Below are 19,855 nucleotides of genomic sequence, written 5' to 3'. Positions count from 1 at the left end.
TTTTACACCCCCTACCTGATCCATTTATTTAAATGCTGCATTCCGCCGCCTTTATTTCATTCTTGGCGAGCGTTTGGACAGGGGTAGGTGTACTAGAGGCTACACCCGCATTACTGAGTAAGTGCCATTTCAAGTGATTCCATCTTGCTTCACCGGTGCTTTTTCCGTTGTGCTTATATACCTGGTTGGTTTCTGTTGCTTCCACAGCCCGACTTTTTGTGGGCGTCCATTCCCTGGACCACTGGAGGAGAGCTCCAATTAATATTTGGTAAGCACTGTGATGCGAACTACCCACCTAACGTTTTGGTACTTTTCACCATTTTCCAACATTGGCAGATTTCTGCCCTTTAGTTGTTATACGTTTAATCAACCTTATACAGCCAAGGTTAGTTGCCTTTTAACACCACTAAATGTGTTATTTGAGCCAATTGGTTCCTTGAACTAGCAGTCCCCGATCTACTGTGGACTAGTCTTGTGTGCCCGCGCAATCTTTCTAATTTGAAACGCTGTGTACACATAAGTGACACTTTGTGATGCATCAAGTTGTTACTGACGCTCACATGTGGCTTACTTTGCTTTTTCTTGTTCTAGGTATCATCCAGGAGCAGCTTCTATGTAACAGCTACAACCACATAGTGGGGACACAGGTCCCCTGACCCGCCCTGGATGAGATAAGAGGGTTCTCATTTTAACTTTTATGTATTTTGTTCACGTGCACCTCACTTTGTTTTTGGTCCTGACGAAGCGCCAATGACCTACGGGCGATAGAGGCGCGAAACATGTTGACCTTGACTGGTGACACCCAGGCACAATGGGCCTTGTGGGGTCAGTCATTTTTCAAGCGGTACTTTTAACTGCCAAGGGTTACCTAGACAATCTTGTCGCTGCTTCCATACCCTTGATTTTAGTACACTATCATGTTTGCACGTAATTGATTTACCCTCCCTTACCCTTCCCCACACACCCGCATGCAACATCCGGCCAAACCTCTAAAGGATCTCCGATAAAGTTTCCCTTCAGGGACCCGTAGAGAATTGCAGAGCCGGCCCTACGAGGAGCAAAATTGCCCGATGATGAAGCATGACATCCTTCGGGGTGTGTGAGGGCAGCAGAGGAAGTATAGTGTCTTTTCCCTCTCCCATTAGGGTACTTTTTACCTAAGATTACTTTTCCCCACTCTTTCCTGTTTTTAATGTATGGGTGACTATTTGCACTCAGATACGTGGGTGACTTTTGTACCCTGGTATAGGAAGTTTGTCCTCTTTTTGTGAACAGATTTGGTTTAGGAGCATGGACACTGGACCTTTATTGGCTCCTTGGTCCCCCCCTCTCTTTTGTTTAATTGATTATGCACAGCTTTACGGCCGCGGGACCTACCCTATTCCCTTCCCTTTTCAAGTGGGCACATGAGAGGGGTCCTTGGGGTCGTTGGGTGCTGACTTTATGTTAAGCCTAGAATTGGTAACTTCGGATATTTCCGGGTGATTAATTCTTTGCATTAAAATACGTTAGGACTTACATTACTGTCCTTGGTGTTAGGCAACTTGGCTGTACTCTCTTAGCTCCCATTTTATGGCCTAAAGCGTCAACTATGTGTTGATGGTTGTGAATTTGGAAATATCCACATAGATTCAAGTTAATTGTCAAGGGGTGGTCCAGTCACGATATAAGAACATGTTACAAACGAGAAATTTCTATATAGAATGGAAGTTCAATTTGGAGGTGTGGTCCATTCATGATTCTAGGACCTGTCTTATACGGGAAGGACTGAACTAGTGAGGAGTAACTTTAACGGATTAATGTTGTAGGTTTGAGTGAACTCTTAATCATTGCCGGCATTGTTACTTTCCTTGACTATTAAGCAAGTGCGCAGAAGCGAGGGAGCAGTGTGCACGGCTAATACGCATCCGGCGTTATTTTGTTTTTTCGCACATGCGCAGTTTAACACTTCCTTGTGAGGCTTCACCGTAATGAGTTACCGCCTCCCTTTTTTACACCCCCTACCTGATCCATTTATTTAAATGCTGCATTCCGTCGCCTTTATTTCATTCTTGGCGAACGTTTGGACAGGGGTAGGTGTACTAGAGGCTACACCCGCATTACTGAGTAAGTGCCATTTCAAGTGATTCCATCTTGCTTCACCGGTGCTTTTTCCGTTGTGCTTATATACCTGGTTGGTTTCTGTTGCTTCCACAGCCCGACTTTTCGCGGGCGTCCATTCCCTTGACCACTGGAGGAGAGCTCCAATTAATATTTGGTAAGCACTGTGATGCGAACTACCCACCTCACGTTTTGGTACTTTTCACCATTTTCCAACATTGGCAGATTTCTACCCTTTAGTTGTTATACGTTTAATCAACCTTATACAGCCAAGGTTAGTTGCCTTTTAACACCACTAAATGCGTTATTTGAGCCAATTGGCTCCTTGAACTAGCAGCCCCCGAGCTACTGTGGACTAGTCTTGTGTGCCCGCGCAATCTTTCTAATTTGAAACGCTGTGTACACATAAGTGACACTTTGTGATGCATCAAGTTGTTACTGACGCTCACATGTGGCTTACTTAGCTTTTTCTTGTTCTAGGTATCATCCAGGAGCAGCTTCTATGTAACAGCTACAACCATATAGTGGGGACACAGGTCCCCTGACCCGCCCTGGATGAGATAAGAGGGTTCTCATTTTAACTTTTATGTATTTTGTTCACGTGCACTTCACTTTGTTTTTGGTCCTGACGAAGCGCCAATGACCTACGGGCAATAGAGGCACGAAACATGTTGACCTTGACTAGTGACACCCAGGCACAATGGGCCTTGTGGGGTCAGTCATTTTTCAAGCGGTACTTTTAACTGCCAAGGGTTACCTAGACAATCTTGTCGCTGCTTCCATACCCTTGATTTTAGTAAACTATCATGTTTGCACGTAATTGATTTACCCTCCCTTACCCTTCCCCACACACCCGCATGCAACATCCGGCTAAAACTCTAAAAGATCTCCGATAAAGTGTCCCTTCGAGGACCCGGAGAGAATTGCATCCCCGGCCCTACGAGGAGCAAAATTGCCCGATGATGAAGCATGACATCCTTTGGGGTGTGTGAGGGCAGCAGAGGATGTATAGTGTCTTTTCCCTCTCCCATTAGGGTACTTTTTACCTAGGATTACTTTTCCCCACTCTTTCCTGTTTTTAATGTATGGGTGACTTCTTGCACTCAGATAAGTGGGTGACTTTTGCACCCTGGTATAGGAACTTTGTCCTCTTTTTGTGAACAGATTTGGTTTAGGAGCATGGACACTGGACCTTTATTGGCTCCTTGGTCCCCCCCTCTCTTTTGTTTAATTGATTATGCACAGCTTTACGGCCGCGGGACCTACCCTATTCCCTTCCCTTTTCAAGTGGGCACACGAGACGGGTCCTTGGGGTCGTTGGGTGCTGACTTTATGTGAAGCCTTGAATTGGTAACTTCGGATATTTCCGGGTGATTAATTCTTTGCATTAAAATACGTTAGGACTTACATTACTGTCCTTGGTGTCAGGCAACTTGGCTGTTCTCTCTTAGCTCCCATCTTATGGCCTAAAGCGTCAACTATGTGTTGATGGTTGTGAATTTGGAAATATCCACATAGATTCAAGTTAATTGTCAAGGGGCGGTCCAGTCACGATATAAGAACATGTTACAAACGAGTAATTTCTATATAGAATGGAAGTTCAATTTCGAGGTGTGATCCATTCATGATTCTAGGACCTGTCTCATACGGGAAGGCCTGAACTAGTGAGGAGTAACTTTAACGGATTAATGTTGTAGGTTTGAGTGAACTCTTAATCATTGCCGGCATTGTTACTTTCCTTGACTATTAAGCCAGTGCGCAGAAGCGAGGGAGCAGTGTGCACGGCTAATACGCATGCGCCGTTGCTTCGTTTTTTCGCACATGCGCAGTTTAACACTTCCTTGTGAGGCTTCACCGTAATGAGTTACCGCCTCCCTTTTTTACACCCCCTACCTGATCCATTTATTTAAATGCTGCATTCCATCGCCCTTATTTCATTCTTGGCGAGCGTTTGGACAGGGGTAGGTGTACTAGAGGCCACACCCGCATTACTGAGTTAGTGCCATTAAAAGTGATTCCATCTTGCTTCATCGGTGCTTTTTCCGTTGTGCTTATATACCTGGTTGGTTTCTGTTGCTTCCACAGCCCGACTTTTCGCGGGCGTCCATTCCATTGACCACTGGAGGAGAGCTCCAATTAATATTTGGTAAGCACTGTGATGCGAACTACCCACCTCACGTTTTGGTACTTTTCACCATTTTCCAACATTGGCAGATTTCTGCCCTTTAGTTGTTATACGTTTAATCGACCTTATACAGCCAAGGTTAGTTGCCTTTTAACACCACTAAATGCGTTATTTGAGCCAATTGGCTCCTTGAACTAGCAGCCCCCGATCTACTGTGGACTAGTCTTGTGTGCTCGCGCAATCTTTCTAATTTGAAAGGCTGTGTACACATAAGTGACACTTTGTGATGCATCAAGTTGTTACTGACGCTCACATGTGGCTTACTTTGCTTTTTCTTGTTCTAGGTATCATCCAGGAGCAGCTTCTATGTAACAGCTACAACCACATAGTGGGGACACAGGTCCCCTGACCCGCCCTGGATGAGATAAGAGGGTTCTCATTTTAACTTTTATATATTTTGTTCACGTGCACTTCACTTTGTTTTTGGTCCTGACGAAGCGCCAATGACCTACGGGCGATAGAGGCGCGAAACATGTTGACCTTGACTAGTGACACCCTGGCACAATGGGCCTTGTGGGGTCAGTCATTTTTCAAGCGGTACTTTTAACTGCCAAGGGTTACCTAGACAATCTTGTCGCTGCTTCCATACCCTTGATTTTAGTACACTATCATGTTTGCACGTAATTGATTTACCCTCCCTTACCCTTCTCCACACACCCGCATGCAACATCCGGCTAAACCTCTAAAAGATCTCCGATAAAGTGTCCCTTCGTGGACCCGTAGAGAATTGCAGTGCCGGCCCTACGAGGAGCAAAATTGCCGATGATGAAGCATGACATCCTTCGGGGTGTGTGAGGGCAGCAGAGGATGTATAGTATCTTTTCCCTCTCCCATTAGGGTACTTTTTACCTAGGATTACTTTTCCCCACTCTTTCCTGTTTTTAATGTATGGGTGACTATTTGCACTCATATACGTGGGTGACTTTTTCACCCTGGTATAGGAACTTTGTCCTCTTTTTGTGAACAGTTGTTATGTTCTGCCATTTATTTAATTCCCAGGACTGCTTTACTTGGCAGATAGCCTCTTTGTATATGACCTGCTTGCATCTTGTTAGTAACTTGTTGTTGACTTTAATGGCTGCTATCAGGGCCTGTTTCGCCTTTCGGCAATTATCACTAAACCATGACTGAGTGGACCACTTGTCTTAAGGTGCATTTTTGGGTAGAATATATCAGCCAGTTTGGGTGCCAGGCTTACATGGAGTTCTGCAACTTTATTGATATAAGTTAGGTTGCCCGCTTCAGCAGGAACACTGCTGAGTTCTAGAAGGACTGGGACTACATCTGCATAGAGTTCACTCAACTTCTTAGGTGATTGCTTTAGTGCCCCCACTTTATTCTTCTTCTGTTATTAGTTAGTATTAGCCTGTTCTCTGTAGGGGGGCTACTGGCCGGGGCAATACCTGAGTCTGGCACCTTCAGTACCAATGCCAAGGCGTTGTGGTCGCTATCGTGCTGTGAAGCAACGGCAACATCGAGAACCCTGGACCATGATCTAGTCTCCACTAAGATGTAGTCCAGGCAAAAAGCATGGCCAATTCTATTAAATGCTGGTTTTCCTGGCATGTATGATATTGTGCGGCCATTGCAAGCTCTCAGTAAGTGGGTTAGCACAATGGCATTATTTGGAGTCCCAAGGGGGCCAGGCCTTGATCAGCGGAATTTGCGGGTCAGGGATTGTCCATTGGGAGTCCTCTTATTCGGAGATTGGATCAGGAATGCCAGGGAGGGGCTCAAATTGACAGTTAAAATCACCCCCAACAATCAACCTCATGTCACGGAGAACAGTAGGAATAAAGGAGTTTAGTACATCAAGGGTTGACGATTCCTGGCTCAAACTTACAGGTCGAGAATAGACATTCATAAGAACAAGCTTTAGCTTGGTTGGGAAGCTGAGCGTTACACATTGGATGTCACTGGACGAAATGTTCAGAGGACTGGCTATACAGCCCACGTGTGAGCCAACCCAAATACATAAACCCCCAGATGGTCTGCCCCTCTCTTTTATAGTGGCTGGTATATTAAATGACGCAAATCCTACCCTTGTGCAGTTGTCCCTTGCCCACATTTCCTGGAACATGCAGAAGTCATATTGGTCCACAAAAAGCCCCCATTCGGGGCAAGATAGTTTACTTTTGAGGCCCTCATTGTTCCAGGACAGGATCTTCAACTTGCTTCCTATATATGGCATTTCTCTAGGGGCATCAGGGGGGTAAGCATCAGGGGTGGAGGTACCATCTGGTTGAACCAAGATGGGGACCTCAGATGTTGTGGTGGGTGTGTTTGGCTTAGGAATATTAATATTGAGAGGAGCAGAATGATTGGAAAGCATGGGTCCAGGGAGATCTCATGGATCTTCAAGCCCCTTGGTCGCCTGCGAGGTAGTTGCGGCCCGGACCTTTGTTTCTGGCCCTGTCCCTTGGTAGGAGGGCTGGTATTAGATGACCGTGGCCAGGCTCCACTCATCCCCCCGGAGGCGTCGGGGTGCTCTTCCCCTGACCCAATCCCATTATCCAAAGATGTCAATCCACTTCTTCCAGAACCCCATATCTGTTGGTTATAGGTAGATTATAGAATAGCGGTCTGGTAAGAGGGTATCTGTAGCCAGTGTTCTGATGCTCTTTAGGCTGCCTGTCATAATCTGGGGTTGGATTGGCCCTACCAGAGTTGTAGCAGTGGGAGTAGAAATGATCCAGCGGAAGGGCTTTTACCTCTGTGTGGGTTATATGTGTTCATAGCATACGTACAGTCTGGGGATTTATAAAATGAATGATCACACAATCCCCTTGGATTGTTTTTGTGCTGGATCCCACTCAAGCGACTCTCCACACCATTACAATTTCCCCAGCCCTTTCAGAGGGAAACTGCCTACGCCTTGCCAGCCAAAACAAACTTTTTTTCCTCAGGTCCAGTTGTTACTCCCTCTGTCCATTATTGGGTACGGGTACCCCTGCCAAGATGATCACGTAGAGGGATGAGGATGGAGGTAGGTTTATAATTGGCTGGGTGTTTACTTCTAGCCTATCCACTGGGTACTCTCCCACCAGACTCTTCCCTACTTGTGCTAGGCCCTGATGCACTATTAGTACTTTGATGGATACTCCGTATGTTATGGGTTGTAGCATCATTCCCAGCCTCACCAAAGGGTTTCCTAGTAGTTAAATCCACAGTGTGATCTTGCCCCTGTTGCACACCAGAGCACTGCGGGGTGCGACTGGTGTCTTGGCTAGTGGTCGTGTGGGTAATGGGGTTTTGAGTCCTGGATGTCACTTGATTATCTAAGCGAGCCCTACTGGCAAGATTTACCTGGCAATTGGAATCACCCCCCCTCAGTGGAGTTTGTATTGTATAAGCACTGGAGTGCGTTTGCCTTGAATCCCCCATGGTTGTCAGGTTATGTATTTGATCAACTAAAGAGGCAACTTCTTCCTTTATGATAACTCTGAGTAGGATCAACAGGTCTGCTAATAGGGTCTGTGCCCAGGATGGATCATTTGAGTCTATACCGGAGTTAACAGTGCAATCTGAAATTGCATTTGGCTTGGGAGTATGTTCTACACTTGCCTCCGGACCCCCTTTTGCCTTCTTGCTTTTTGGTGCCCCCCCCCCCCACTTGCTTGCTTTCACTTCCCATTCTTACGAGTACCCCCCTTTCGGGTTGCAATTGTGAGTGCATTTGCTTGTTGTGGTCGGGACGGGGGAAAATTTCCCATGGATGAGGGGGTGCAGGGGTAATATTAAGAGTAGGTGATACTGTTAATGGGAGAGAGAGATCTGGAGTTATAGACACATGCCTTTCAGTGAGTTCTATTTCTGTTGTGACAGCGCCTACAGCCCTTTGTAGCGTTCTGTCAATAGAAGTTGAGAGAGGCGGGGAGAAAAGGTTTACTTGGGGCCGGGATTGTTTAATAGCACAATTACGTTTCCCCATTGTTCAACCTAGGAAGGAACCACAATAAAACCACCTTATACGCAAGTCCAACAGTCCAGTGGGCAGCAGACAAACACACAAGCCTATAAGCAGTATAATTAATAGATGGCCCAAAACAACAATTGGTTAGGCCCGTAGCTAAAGCTATCCGTTGGTCCCCACCCCTTGAGATCACAGTAGGTGGGGTTGAGCAACCACAGTCATGCAACAATTGATGTTATGATGGCAAGGGGGCACCAAAGAGAGCCGAGTCTACTTGTAGTGAGAAAGTGCTTGTCAAACTGTTCCTATGCGGTGAGATGAGTTACAGCACTTTCATGTGCTCCGGAGCATATGTTTGTTCCAAGCAAAGTTGTTCAGACTCCACTGGAGAATGACCAGTTAGTAGCAACTAGAAGATATTTGTTGGTGGGCGAGCTGGATAGCCTTAATGCAACAAAGAAAGTCTTACCCTTGGTCTACACCGAAGTTCGGAGACAGGGGGGGTGGCCCTGCCCTGCTTCTTCCTGGCAATGACGGGCAAGTACGCCCCCACCCTTTGCTCTGGCTTTGACCGGGCGCAGCCCACGCATGTCCCTCACTGCGGGTGATCCCATGGCTTCTTGTAGCGCGTGGGTGCTTTGACGCTCCACCCTCCTGGGAGAGCACAGATTCCTGGGACTTGGAGTCCCCAAACAAGCAGCAACCGCAGCGTCCCGCACCGCGGGTGATCCTGGTGCTTCTTGTAGCGCGTGGGTGCTTTGGTGCTCCTCCCTCCTGGGAGAGCACAGATTCCTGGGACTTGGATTCCTAAACCGGCATCAACAGCAGCGTCCTGCACCGCGGGTGATCCCAGCACTTCTTGTAGCGCGTGGGTGCTTTGGCGCTCTTTCCTCCTGGGAGAGCACAGATTCCTGGGACTTGGAGTCCCCAAACCGGCAGCAACAGCAGCGACAGGAATGGTATGATCATTTCATTCCTTAACCCCTTCCGTGCGGCCGCGATTTTTCCCGTGTGCGGCCGCCGGCCGAACACGGGCAGGCCATGACGAACCCCAGCCGTCATCAGCACACGAGCACTGTAGTGCATGACGGCTGGGGTTCGTCACCAGCATGGAAGGGGTTAAAATGCATGGGTACACCATCACGTAAATAACCCCTGCAACTATTACAAATTATATAAAACCACTGCTCTTCTGCGTACATTTTTAAGGACTTGAAATCCTGGATTGCAAAAATAACACTCATTTACATCTATGGGATGGGTAGTCTGTCTCATAACGTTGAGACCTTGAAAGCAAGCCCAATTAGGACTGTGCATTGACTGGGAATTAAGAGCTTAACGTTTGATTCAGATAAGATAGAAAGTAAATTACTGGGCCCTGAATAAATGTGATCGTGTTACCTACACTTTGCCTTTTTCCACACACCTTCTTAAACATTCATACCCAGTCCTCTGACTTAGTCTGAAAGTTTAGATTTGTTTAGATCCCTTCCATGATTATTATTAATCTCAATAATATTTACTTAAGGTTTACTACTGCTGGAACAAATTTGATTGTTTCACAGAATACTCTCCTTACAAGCTGAAGACTCTCATAGGGTGGTAGGGGTGTTGATTAATTCTGAATCCAGTTGCAGCAATGTTTTATTTGTAAGCATTCCTGAAAATGAAGTGGTCCATCTGCTGGAGGTGCCTGAAATGAAGATATTTCACACCAGAAGAAACCTATTCATTAAATGCCAGACAAGTCAAAGTTGGTGTTAAACGTGGCCCTTACTGTGGGTCATCCCCAGATGTTTTGTTTTTCTCTGCTCCTTTTTGCTGACTTTATTTTTGTTATCCATAGGACTCTATGCACTGTACCACTGCTAACCAGTGCTAAAGTGCACGTGCTCTCTCCTTTAAACAGGGTGGAAATGCCTTATACCCAATTGGCATATTTCATTTGCTAATAGGTCCCTAGTAAAGTGGCACTAAATGTGCCTAGGGCCTCTAAATTAAATGCTACTAGTGGGTCTGTATCACTGACTGTGCCACCCACTTAAATAGCCCTTTAAACATGTCTCAGGCCTAACACTGCAGAGCCTGTTTGTGCAGTTTAACCTGCCATTATGACCTGGGAAAATAAACATTTTGCCAGGCCGAAACATTCTTTTCAATACAAATAAGTGACCCATATGCTAGACCCAGGAAAGCCCCAAGGGTAGGGTGCAGTGTATCTAAATTGTTGGACATGTGCTATTAAGCATCACATGTCCTGGTAGTGAAAAACTCTTCTTTACTTCTGCAAGGCCTAACCCTGCCATAGGATAACATTGGAGATTACTTATTACATGTCATAAGTGTAATTTCCCTTCAGATTTGTTGTCTCATGATTGCTAATTTAAAATCATAACTTATGGTGAAGTCAGATTTGAAATTGCAATTTTGAAAATGTCAATTTAGAAAGTGGGCATTTTCTTCCCTCAACCATGTGGTGCCTGCAGTATTCCTCTGTTCACATGACTGGGTGTAGTTGGCAGTTAGGCTTTACATATTCCTCCTAGACAGCCACACACAATGGGAGCGTAGGTGTGACTGGATGGGCCACCACTGGCAGGATAGGAGGGAGGAGCTGGTTACAGCCTCATTTTCAGATGAATAGGCTGTGTCTTGTCTCCATACAAAGGGGCAGCGTACCCCCTGTAGTAAATTTGGAGCCAAGGCCTAAAAGGTAGGCCACCTGTGCACTTCAAAGGCATGCCTATAAAAGTTTATCCCCACTTCAAATGTACAACTGTGTATAAAAGAAGGACTTCAGACACCACCACTTCAGTACACTTCTGCACCTGTGGATACTCTGCCTGGAAGAAAGACCACTGTGCTGCTACACGAAATGCCACTCTGCTGGATTGCTACTCTGCTAGACTCCTCCTCTGCGGTGATGACCTGCTGCTTACTGTCCTCTTGCCTTGGTAAGGAAGACTGGACTTGCATCACTGGAGCCCAGAACCCAGAACGACTCTCAAAGCTAGTTGACTGGTTTCCTGACCTGAAGACTCATGGATATGACAGCCTGACAACAACTTTGCATCTGCTCTTGCACTCTGCCATCTGTGAGTCTACCCTGCCAAGTGGTGCCACCCTAGTCTTGGACCCTTGATAGGGGGCATAAGGTGCTTTCTCAGGCTCTGTGAGACCAGCAGACCTGACACATCTCTTCTAATGTACGCGCAACACTATGCAGAACTGACACATCTCACCTGCTGCATAGATTGGACCTGTCTCAAAGACCCGCATTGCTGCTAGAGTCTGCATTGCCCTCGGAACCGCCATTGTGTGAAGCACGCTGGGCGCAGGCCCTCGCATCTCTCATTGATGGCAGCCTCAATGGTGATGTCGGGCTTTGCAACACAGCCTCACAGCTCTTTGGAACTGATACATTACCTGTCTTCACATCGCAAGCCCTCATCGATGGGATCCTCAACGCATCTCAACCAATGATCCATACTATGCTGGCAAACCAGGTTCTAAGGTGCTCCGTTCAGCGGGCCTAAGTGGGTCCCTGTAACCAGCCCATGCTCCATTACGGTTGGCCTAAACTTATAAGTTTGTCCAGTCCAGTGCAGCCAGATAACCACAGCTGGTGTGGTGTAGGAATCTTTTTGTGTGGTGTTTTCAGTTTTACTGTTGGAAGTGTTGCACAAATACTTTACACATTGCCTCTAAGTTAAGCCTGAATGCTCTGTGCCAAGCTGCTAGGGGGGTGGGCACAGGTTAATTTAGGGGTTGGGTCTGCCTTACCCAGAAAAGGATTGTGGTTACTACTTGCCCAGGGCTTACGCCCCAGTCAAACAGTAATCCAATTTCTAACAGTCTGTGTCAGAATTCTTAACCAATATGCTTACATTTCTTCATGATTTGTATTCTGAATTTCATGCAAAAAAGAATGTATGGTGCCCACCTAATCATCCACTTCATTCAGGATTTTTTTTTTCTCCTTAAGGTACCTTTGCTCAAGTGGAGAACCTGTAGTGGCAGAAGATACGCTGGAGAAGTTCTAAGCTCTGAAATCATCTTTGTTTCAGCTCTGTAAGAACAATGTGTTACTTGTAACACCTGCAAGCCTTAGGCTGGTCTTTCCCCAAGCAGTTTGCCTTTCATCATCCTGTTTTGCTGGAATTTGTTTCTGTAGGCCTTAGGGCTCAGTACACTTTATCACTTTTATCCAGTGCTAAGATGCCTGTGTTCACTCCCTTAAACATAGTAAAACTGTCTTATACCCAATTGGTACATTTAATTTACTTATAACTCCCTAGGGAATTAGTACTACATACACCTAAGGCCTGTAAATGAAATGCTACTAGTGGGCCTGCAGTACTGATTGTGCTACCCACTTAAGTAAACTTATAAAACATATTATAGGCTTGCCATTGCAGCCTGGGTGCAGTTTTAAACTGCCAATTTGGCTTGGCAAAAAAACACTTTACCAGACCTAAACCCTACCTTTCTTACATATGTGTCACCCATAAAGAAGGCTGTTACCAGGCCTTAAAGCAGGATGCAGTGTTTTAAAATAGTTGGATTTGTACATTTAAGGCTTGCATGTACAGGTAGTGAAAAACGACTTCTTCTATACCCTATTACATTTAATAAGTGTAAACCTTTGTTTAGTAATAGGTAGAAATGTCATGTTTGGTATCTAAAGAATTGTAATATAAAATCTTCTTTAATGGGAAAGTTGGATTTTAAGCCACTGTCTGTAAATGCCACTTTTAGTAATTGACATTTTTTGTCTTAACTATTTTGGGGGCTGCAGCCTGTATCCTGGGTCACATAGCTAGAGTTAGTTGGTAGGTGGTCCTTGTGTATTCCTGTAGTTACTGGTTGGGTTAGGAATACACCTGACCTGTAGGGATATGCACACTCTTTCACTTGGAACAATCTTGTTCCTACAGTCTCTCTACAAAATAAAACTCTTGCAAAACTTTATGATGAACTTGCTCAACAATCAAATTTATTCTTCTTCATGATTGCGTAATTCTTTATAATCATTATAGCTCATGATGATGCCTATTTCAACACCCAATGTATTTCGGGTCATCATGGAGACCCTTCTTCAGGGGTCTATATAAATCAAAAACAAGGTTTGTGAGCCCCTATCATCAAGCTAATGCCAAACTTTGAGAGATTATCTGTGGTTTTCCAGCGATAATCTCTCAATTGGCAGTTAGCGTGAGGATTTTTATCACTTCTGAGATAAACCTTGCTAATAGCAAGTTATCTCTGCGATAATTTCCAGCGATGCTTAGCGTTAAAAAATTCGTTGCTAAGCATCGTTAGCGGTAAATATCGCTTAACATTGGTAATATGCCCCAGGATCCCTTAGAAACTCTGCCTATCTCCTACATTGAGGAGTAGACCGTTGTCACAGCCTGTGTAAATGCTCAGGTCATGAAGGTATCATAACTCACTCAGTTTGAAATATCTGAGTTTACTTTGTACTCGTGTTCGACCAGATGGGCGAGCAAGGACGGCTCCCTGTAGTCACACATTTGTCAAGGTGAGATAGTCTCAGACCATACGTCCCTCCCGGCGCTGCATGTGACGAAGTAGCGAGGTCGCGACAAGACTGCTTTATGTACATTACTTTTACCTAAAATTATTGATTACTTCCATTTACAATAATGCCGTTCAGGATGTGCAATATTCCTCTTATGTGAAACACACAAGCTGGATTTGCCCTAAAAGGCAATATGCTAGTTTAATATCTGGGTAAAGTTTTAGCTATTTTCAGAGGAGGACAATGTATAACTTACCTTGTTTCTCTTATTTGATTTTGACACAACTGCATAGACTGCATTCGGTGAATCTGTACATTAAATAAGAAAGATTCAAGTATTTAGTGTGTGCAATGAACATACATATTCTCTTTGTGTAAAGATGAAATATCTACCTGTCTGATGGGCAGCTGGTTCATCAAGTGAGGTTCTATTTCCAGATGGAGTTTGGCTGTCTCTGTGAAAGTAGCACACATTACTTTAACAATTTCATATGCCAAACAAAAGACAGTGTTTCAGTTCTTCAGAAGGCCTATTTACAAAGCTTTATGAAGCTGTAATAGACTCGGGTGAATCACGCTGAGAAATAGATTAATTTTTCACTTACAGTGGATTTGTTGCCCGAGCAAAACCTTTGTCAAATTCAGATTTAAATGGTTTGTAATGTCTATGGTGCCTTTAACGTGGGAAGCGTAGGAATGAACTGGATCGATGATACACATGTTACGTTAGAGCATTCATCTCAAAAGAGGACTAGTGTCAAGCAGTTAACTGAAGACAGCAAATTACACAATAAAAATGTTTGCTTGCCACTTTCTGGTCCTTTTTCTACTTGGTGTCCTTGAAGGTGTTCCCTATTAATAGTCAAGAGTAGGCCTGGGTGGCAAATTCCGTTCCGCTTGCGGAATTTGCGAAATTTTGGCAATTTCGCATTCCGCAGAGAACGCAAAATTGCCCAAAATTCTGCGTTCCACGACTTCGTGAACATTTTTTCTTCTTCGTGTTCTCAAATGCTTGTTTTCGCAAGATATTTCCCCCCGAGCACGCCAACAGTGACTGCAAACAGTAAAAAAGGATCGCAAACAACCAATTCTGCATGTTCGCGGAATTTGTGCGTGTTCGCTGAGTTTTTTTTCAGTTTTGCGAAGATGTGCGTAACGCGATTACGCAAATTCTGCCCTCTCTAAGAGTCGAGGATAATTAGTGGACTGCAGGAGAGGCATTTCAAGGCGTAGTGACTGGCCTCACGAGGATGCTGATACTGAAGTGTGTTTGTTAATGTGGAGTAAAATAAATTTTTAAAGGCTGAAGTATTTCCTCCAGAATCGGTATTCGAATGCTATTTTGTTCCTTAAAATAGTGTCTTCAACCTGCCCATCACTCCAAAAATATATTGGAGGTAAATACATTTCCTCCACCAACAGTTCATCTCCAAAATCTGAAGATCTTTCCATGTTCTTTTTTTTATGGAGTTTTATATAGCACAAACTTGACCCAAATGTATTGGGTATCAGAGTGCTTTACATGAGCACCAATTTCATTACAGACGTGCACATGCATTTTTATTAGGCATGGGGCGATTAAGGAATGTGCCAGAATCACAGGACGTTGAGCATCGCTGCCGGGACTCAAACCCAGTTCCCCAGATATTAGGTTGATGCCCTAGCCCTTAGGCCAACTCCTCTCCCACTAGTTTGGTTATTTGGGTCTGTTTGCGAGAATGGGTGAAGAATGTGTGGAGAACACATTCTGGCAGAAAATGCAGATTTTAGCCATGGAAAAAAGAGTGCATTACACTAGATGTACACCTAAATGTAAAAGTAAGAGCTAGGAACAAAAAAACACAATGTTTTGAAAACCTCTGACCAAACCCTACATCATCAGGAATCCTCTAAATAATTTTATTTACGAATGGTTTGGTATTTAACCCCAGGCCTCTTGGACTCAACGACACATACCATAAATCTACATATGCCCAATATATACATTAATGCGAACCAGAGATCCAGGCTCCAACTAACCATATCCACTCAAACTGCAGAGCAGAGAGCAATGCAGTATTTCTAAAGCCTCTAACATGGCCTTTGTTGTTTGACACAGAGGTTTGCTTCAGACCTTAGGTAATACTTATAATATTGAAATGCGTAACACGAAAAGGCACTTTGAAAGTTGTATTATTTGAAAATGAGGTTTTCTAGTACATGTGCATCATGTACTATCATATGTGAAAACAACAGAGGTCTGATGTCTCTAAACCTGCTTTCAGCCCTCATGCACTACTGTTAACACTGAAATTATTCTGTCAGCATAAAAAAATGTAAACACCCTGAGAGGCCTTGCTTTTAACTCCACAAATCTGACTCATTTCTGACATTTTCTAATGGTTGCTAAGCAATCCCTTCTAAATTATGGACAGAACACCAGGGGCCCGATGTAGGTAATTCCTATTTACCTACTCTTAAATACCGAATCATACCGATTCGGTATTTAAGAGTAGGTAAATAGGAAGGGCAGATGTAGGTAATTCTTATTTTAGAATTACCGAATCTGTAAGATTCAGTATTTACCGATATTTCCTATTGATTCCTATGGGCCTTGAAGCCCATAGGAATCAATGGGAAATACCGATTTGGTATTTACCGAATCGGTAAATACCGAATCCTGCAAGGGTGAACGGGGTGTCACTTTGGCACCCTGTAGCACCCCAAATCCAAGGTTGTGTGCCATGTGGCACACATACATGCCCTAAGGGCATGTCTGTGTGTCACATGGCACAGGTGTACATGCACAGATGTGCATGTACACCTGAATTCGGTATTTCACCACCCAATTGTAATGGGTGATAAAATACCGAATTCTGAAGGCCTGTAGCACTGTAAACAGTGCTACCTACATCTGGGATTTATCGAATCGGTAAAATTACCGATTCCGTATTTTACAGAATCGGTAACGATTCTGTAAAATAATGGCCCCTACATCTCAATCACCAAATACCAGTCGGTAATCCATCCTTATGGAATTCTCTTCCTCAACCCTTGCGCACGGAATCGTGCTTTCTGAGATTCCGTAAAGGAATAAAAACATGGCTTTTTAACAACTAATGTCCCTCCCTTTTTTTCACCGTTCAGTTTGCTTTAGCGCCGGGAAACCTCCGGGTAGCTGTGCGCTTAATAAATGTAATAATAAATAAATAAATAAATAAATAAAATAACGGCCGAATTCGGCCGTTAACGACCGGTATTTGGGGCCCGATGTAGGTAAAATAGATTTACCGATTTTTAATTACCGAATTTTACCGATTCGGTAATTAAAAATCGGTAAATCTAAGGGGTGGACATGTAGGTATTCCAGATGTGCTGGAATACCGATTCTGAAGAATTCGGTCATTACCGATTCGATAAATACCGAATCGGTAATGCCCATTCATTCCTATAGGCTTTGAAGCCCATAGGAATGAATGGGCATTACCGATTCGGTATTTACCGAATTGGTAAATACCGATTTTCACAAGGGTGCAGGGGGTGTCACTTTGGCACCCCCAAAACAGACTCGGGTGCCATGTGGCAGGCATACATGCCCTAAGGGCAGGTCTGCCTGTCACATGGCATAAGTGTGCATGCACACATGTGCATGCACACCGGAATCGGTATTTTACCATCAAATTAATTTAATGGTAAAATACCGATTCGGTAAGGCCCCCGGGACTCTGAAGAGTCCCACCTACATCTGGGAGCCTCAGATTCGGTAAAATTACCGAATTCTTATTTTACCGAATCGGTAAAATTACCGAATCGGTAATTTTACTGATTCGGTAAAATAATGCCCCCTACATACCGGTTACCCTTTTACCGATCGGTAATGGTCGAAAATACCGATTTTCGGCCGTTACCGACCGACCTACATCGGGCCCTTGGTGACCTACATTGGGCCCCAGATTCCTTCGGAGGACTTAATTAGAACCTTTAAAATAGGTTCATAAATACATTTACACTTCAGATGCTAAACTGTCGAAAGATAAACGGAGATAATTAATTGCACTTCTCTTCAAACAAATCAGCACCTAGGTGTACTTACACCAAAAAAGTTTGCCATAATATGAAGGAGCTGGCTAGGTCACACATGTTCTTTCGATAGGTCTATTGTCGTTCCCATGGGTTTGCAGACAGTTATGGGAGCTTTTTCACATTATGCATCTTTAGTCTCCTTCCACCCTAGTACCATTAATAACTTTATCTGAGGTACTTGCTGTAGCCAAACCCTTCCCTAAGACTATTTCCACATATTTTACTGAGCGAGTCCACATCTACACTTGATAGTTTTAGAAGACCTGTGCTTGGTTTAGAGAGGAGCCCATCCCAGAGCCTGTTTCTGGAAACCAGGACCTTCACGCACCGGTTACTTTCACGTTGCTTGCTGTTTTCAACTGAGCTGTTTTCTTGGAGAATGACCAAAACATTGTTTCCAAAATATTGTGGAGCAATAATATTGCAACAAAAATATCTTAAGGTGAAAAATATCGAGGAGCAGAAATTGAAAGTGGGAAAATTGTTTTATATATACAATATCGTTTTTTGATGTATATGTATAAATGTATTGTTTGATTAATTAAAATCATTACAATCAGGTAGAACGTCAATATATAAAAAAATAGTGACATCATATAAAATGTCACAGACTAAAACACAGTTCATTTCTGAAATGAACATACATCCAACATTACTAAAGTGAGGCAGTATATATTTTCCCAGAGGATAAACCAAAGCAGATGTTATTATTATCTTAGCAAATTGCAGTATCTCTTCCTGTATATTAGACCTCCAAACCAAACGTTTTAAATTATGTGAAGAAGCAACTTCAAGGAATACATTGGATTTCAGAATGAGACAGATGGATATATCCCAAAAAAGTTCTTGTGGATTGTGGTCACTTTCCATTCTTGTCGTTTTCACATAACTAATGACCCGTGGAAGCAATCCCTTTGAAATAATGGTTTATTCAATTATAGAGATCTGAATGTCAGATTATGGATAGATCCCTGCTGTCCATAAAATCAATAAAAAGATCAAAAAAGCACTGGAGACTTCTAGCGGTACCAGTGATCAAAACAGAGTTTTCAGCATATAAGAGGGCCATGATCACTCTTCCACCCGCTCGTGGGACGTCAAGACCATTTTCAGATAACACCCCCTCCAGCGGGTTAATATACATAACAAAAAGGAAAGCTGCAAGGATATAGCACTGTTGAGTGCATGCCCCATAGATCCCGAATCTTACTGATCCTGTGAGACCATCATGAGCTTATCTCTATTAACTTGATCAAAGGATCAGCTGAGGTCCATTAAGGTGAAATTTACAGAATCCCTACGTGCCTTTGTATATTCAGCCAATAATAAGTACACATTTAGATTCTGCTCTACCGTTCCCTGGCCTACACCTGTACTGTAGATCAGACATGATGTTATGTTCATCAGCTCAGAGGGTCAATCTCTTCAATATGGCCCATCCTATGATTTTAACCTCTTCATCAACTAATTAGATTCATCTGTAACAAGCCCAGTCAGCTTTATCCCACTTTTTAAACAGTGGCACTATTACAGAATGGTGACAGAACTCTGGTAAGGGGCCACAGATGGCTGCATTCACAGGGAGATTAATAACAGGTGTCCACAGATCCTTTGGGGACTTCATCAAGTCCCCAGGTTTACAGTTGGCTCCCAGAGCCTTGCCTGAGGGTAAGGATACAATTGCATTTCTCACTTCATCCCAGTGTGTTATCAGCCAGTCACCCTCTTGAATAGTCAAAGTAAGGGGCTTAGGGCACCCACCATCATATAGGGCTGATAAATGATTAACCCTGGCCTGGGCAAGCACTTTAGTGACCAGATCTACTAGTTGTTCCACATTTTAAAAAACGGTGTTATTCCAACCTCCAGAACATAGTACTAGCCCTCTAGCTATTACCAGGTTCTCCTACAGTTTGTTTTTTAACTGACACTTCCTGTCCCTAAGTGCTGCTTATAAGAAGCCCTAAACCTTTTGACCCTGTTCTATTGCTTGAGGTGTTTTTTTAAGTAATAATCAAAGAATCAACAGGGTCCCCTTCTCTAGCCCTCAAGA

The 19,855-nt window shown here is 43.9% G+C and overlaps 1 protein-coding gene across 1 annotated transcript in view; it reads right to left on the bottom strand.

Moving 5' to 3' along the window:
* Positions 1-19,855, bottom strand: part of LOC147678521 (uncharacterized) — a 180,878-nt gene that overhangs the window by 20,306 nt on the left and 140,717 nt on the right. Inside the window, exons 7-8 of the mRNA XM_086946038.1 lie at positions 14,134-14,195; positions 13,997-14,049 (exon numbers count right to left, since the gene is read on the bottom strand). Of these exons, the coding sequence (XP_086802164.1) occupies positions 13,997-14,049; positions 14,134-14,195 (115 nt within the window). The remainder of the gene's footprint in view (positions 1-13,996; positions 14,050-14,133; positions 14,196-19,855) is intronic.

This window comes from Lissotriton vulgaris, chromosome 12 (assembly GCF_964263255.1).
Source record: "Lissotriton vulgaris chromosome 12, aLisVul1.2, whole genome shotgun sequence".
Taxonomy (NCBI): domain Eukaryota; kingdom Metazoa; phylum Chordata; class Amphibia; order Caudata; family Salamandridae; genus Lissotriton; species Lissotriton vulgaris.
This window is presented reverse-complemented; position numbering and strand designations above follow the sequence as displayed.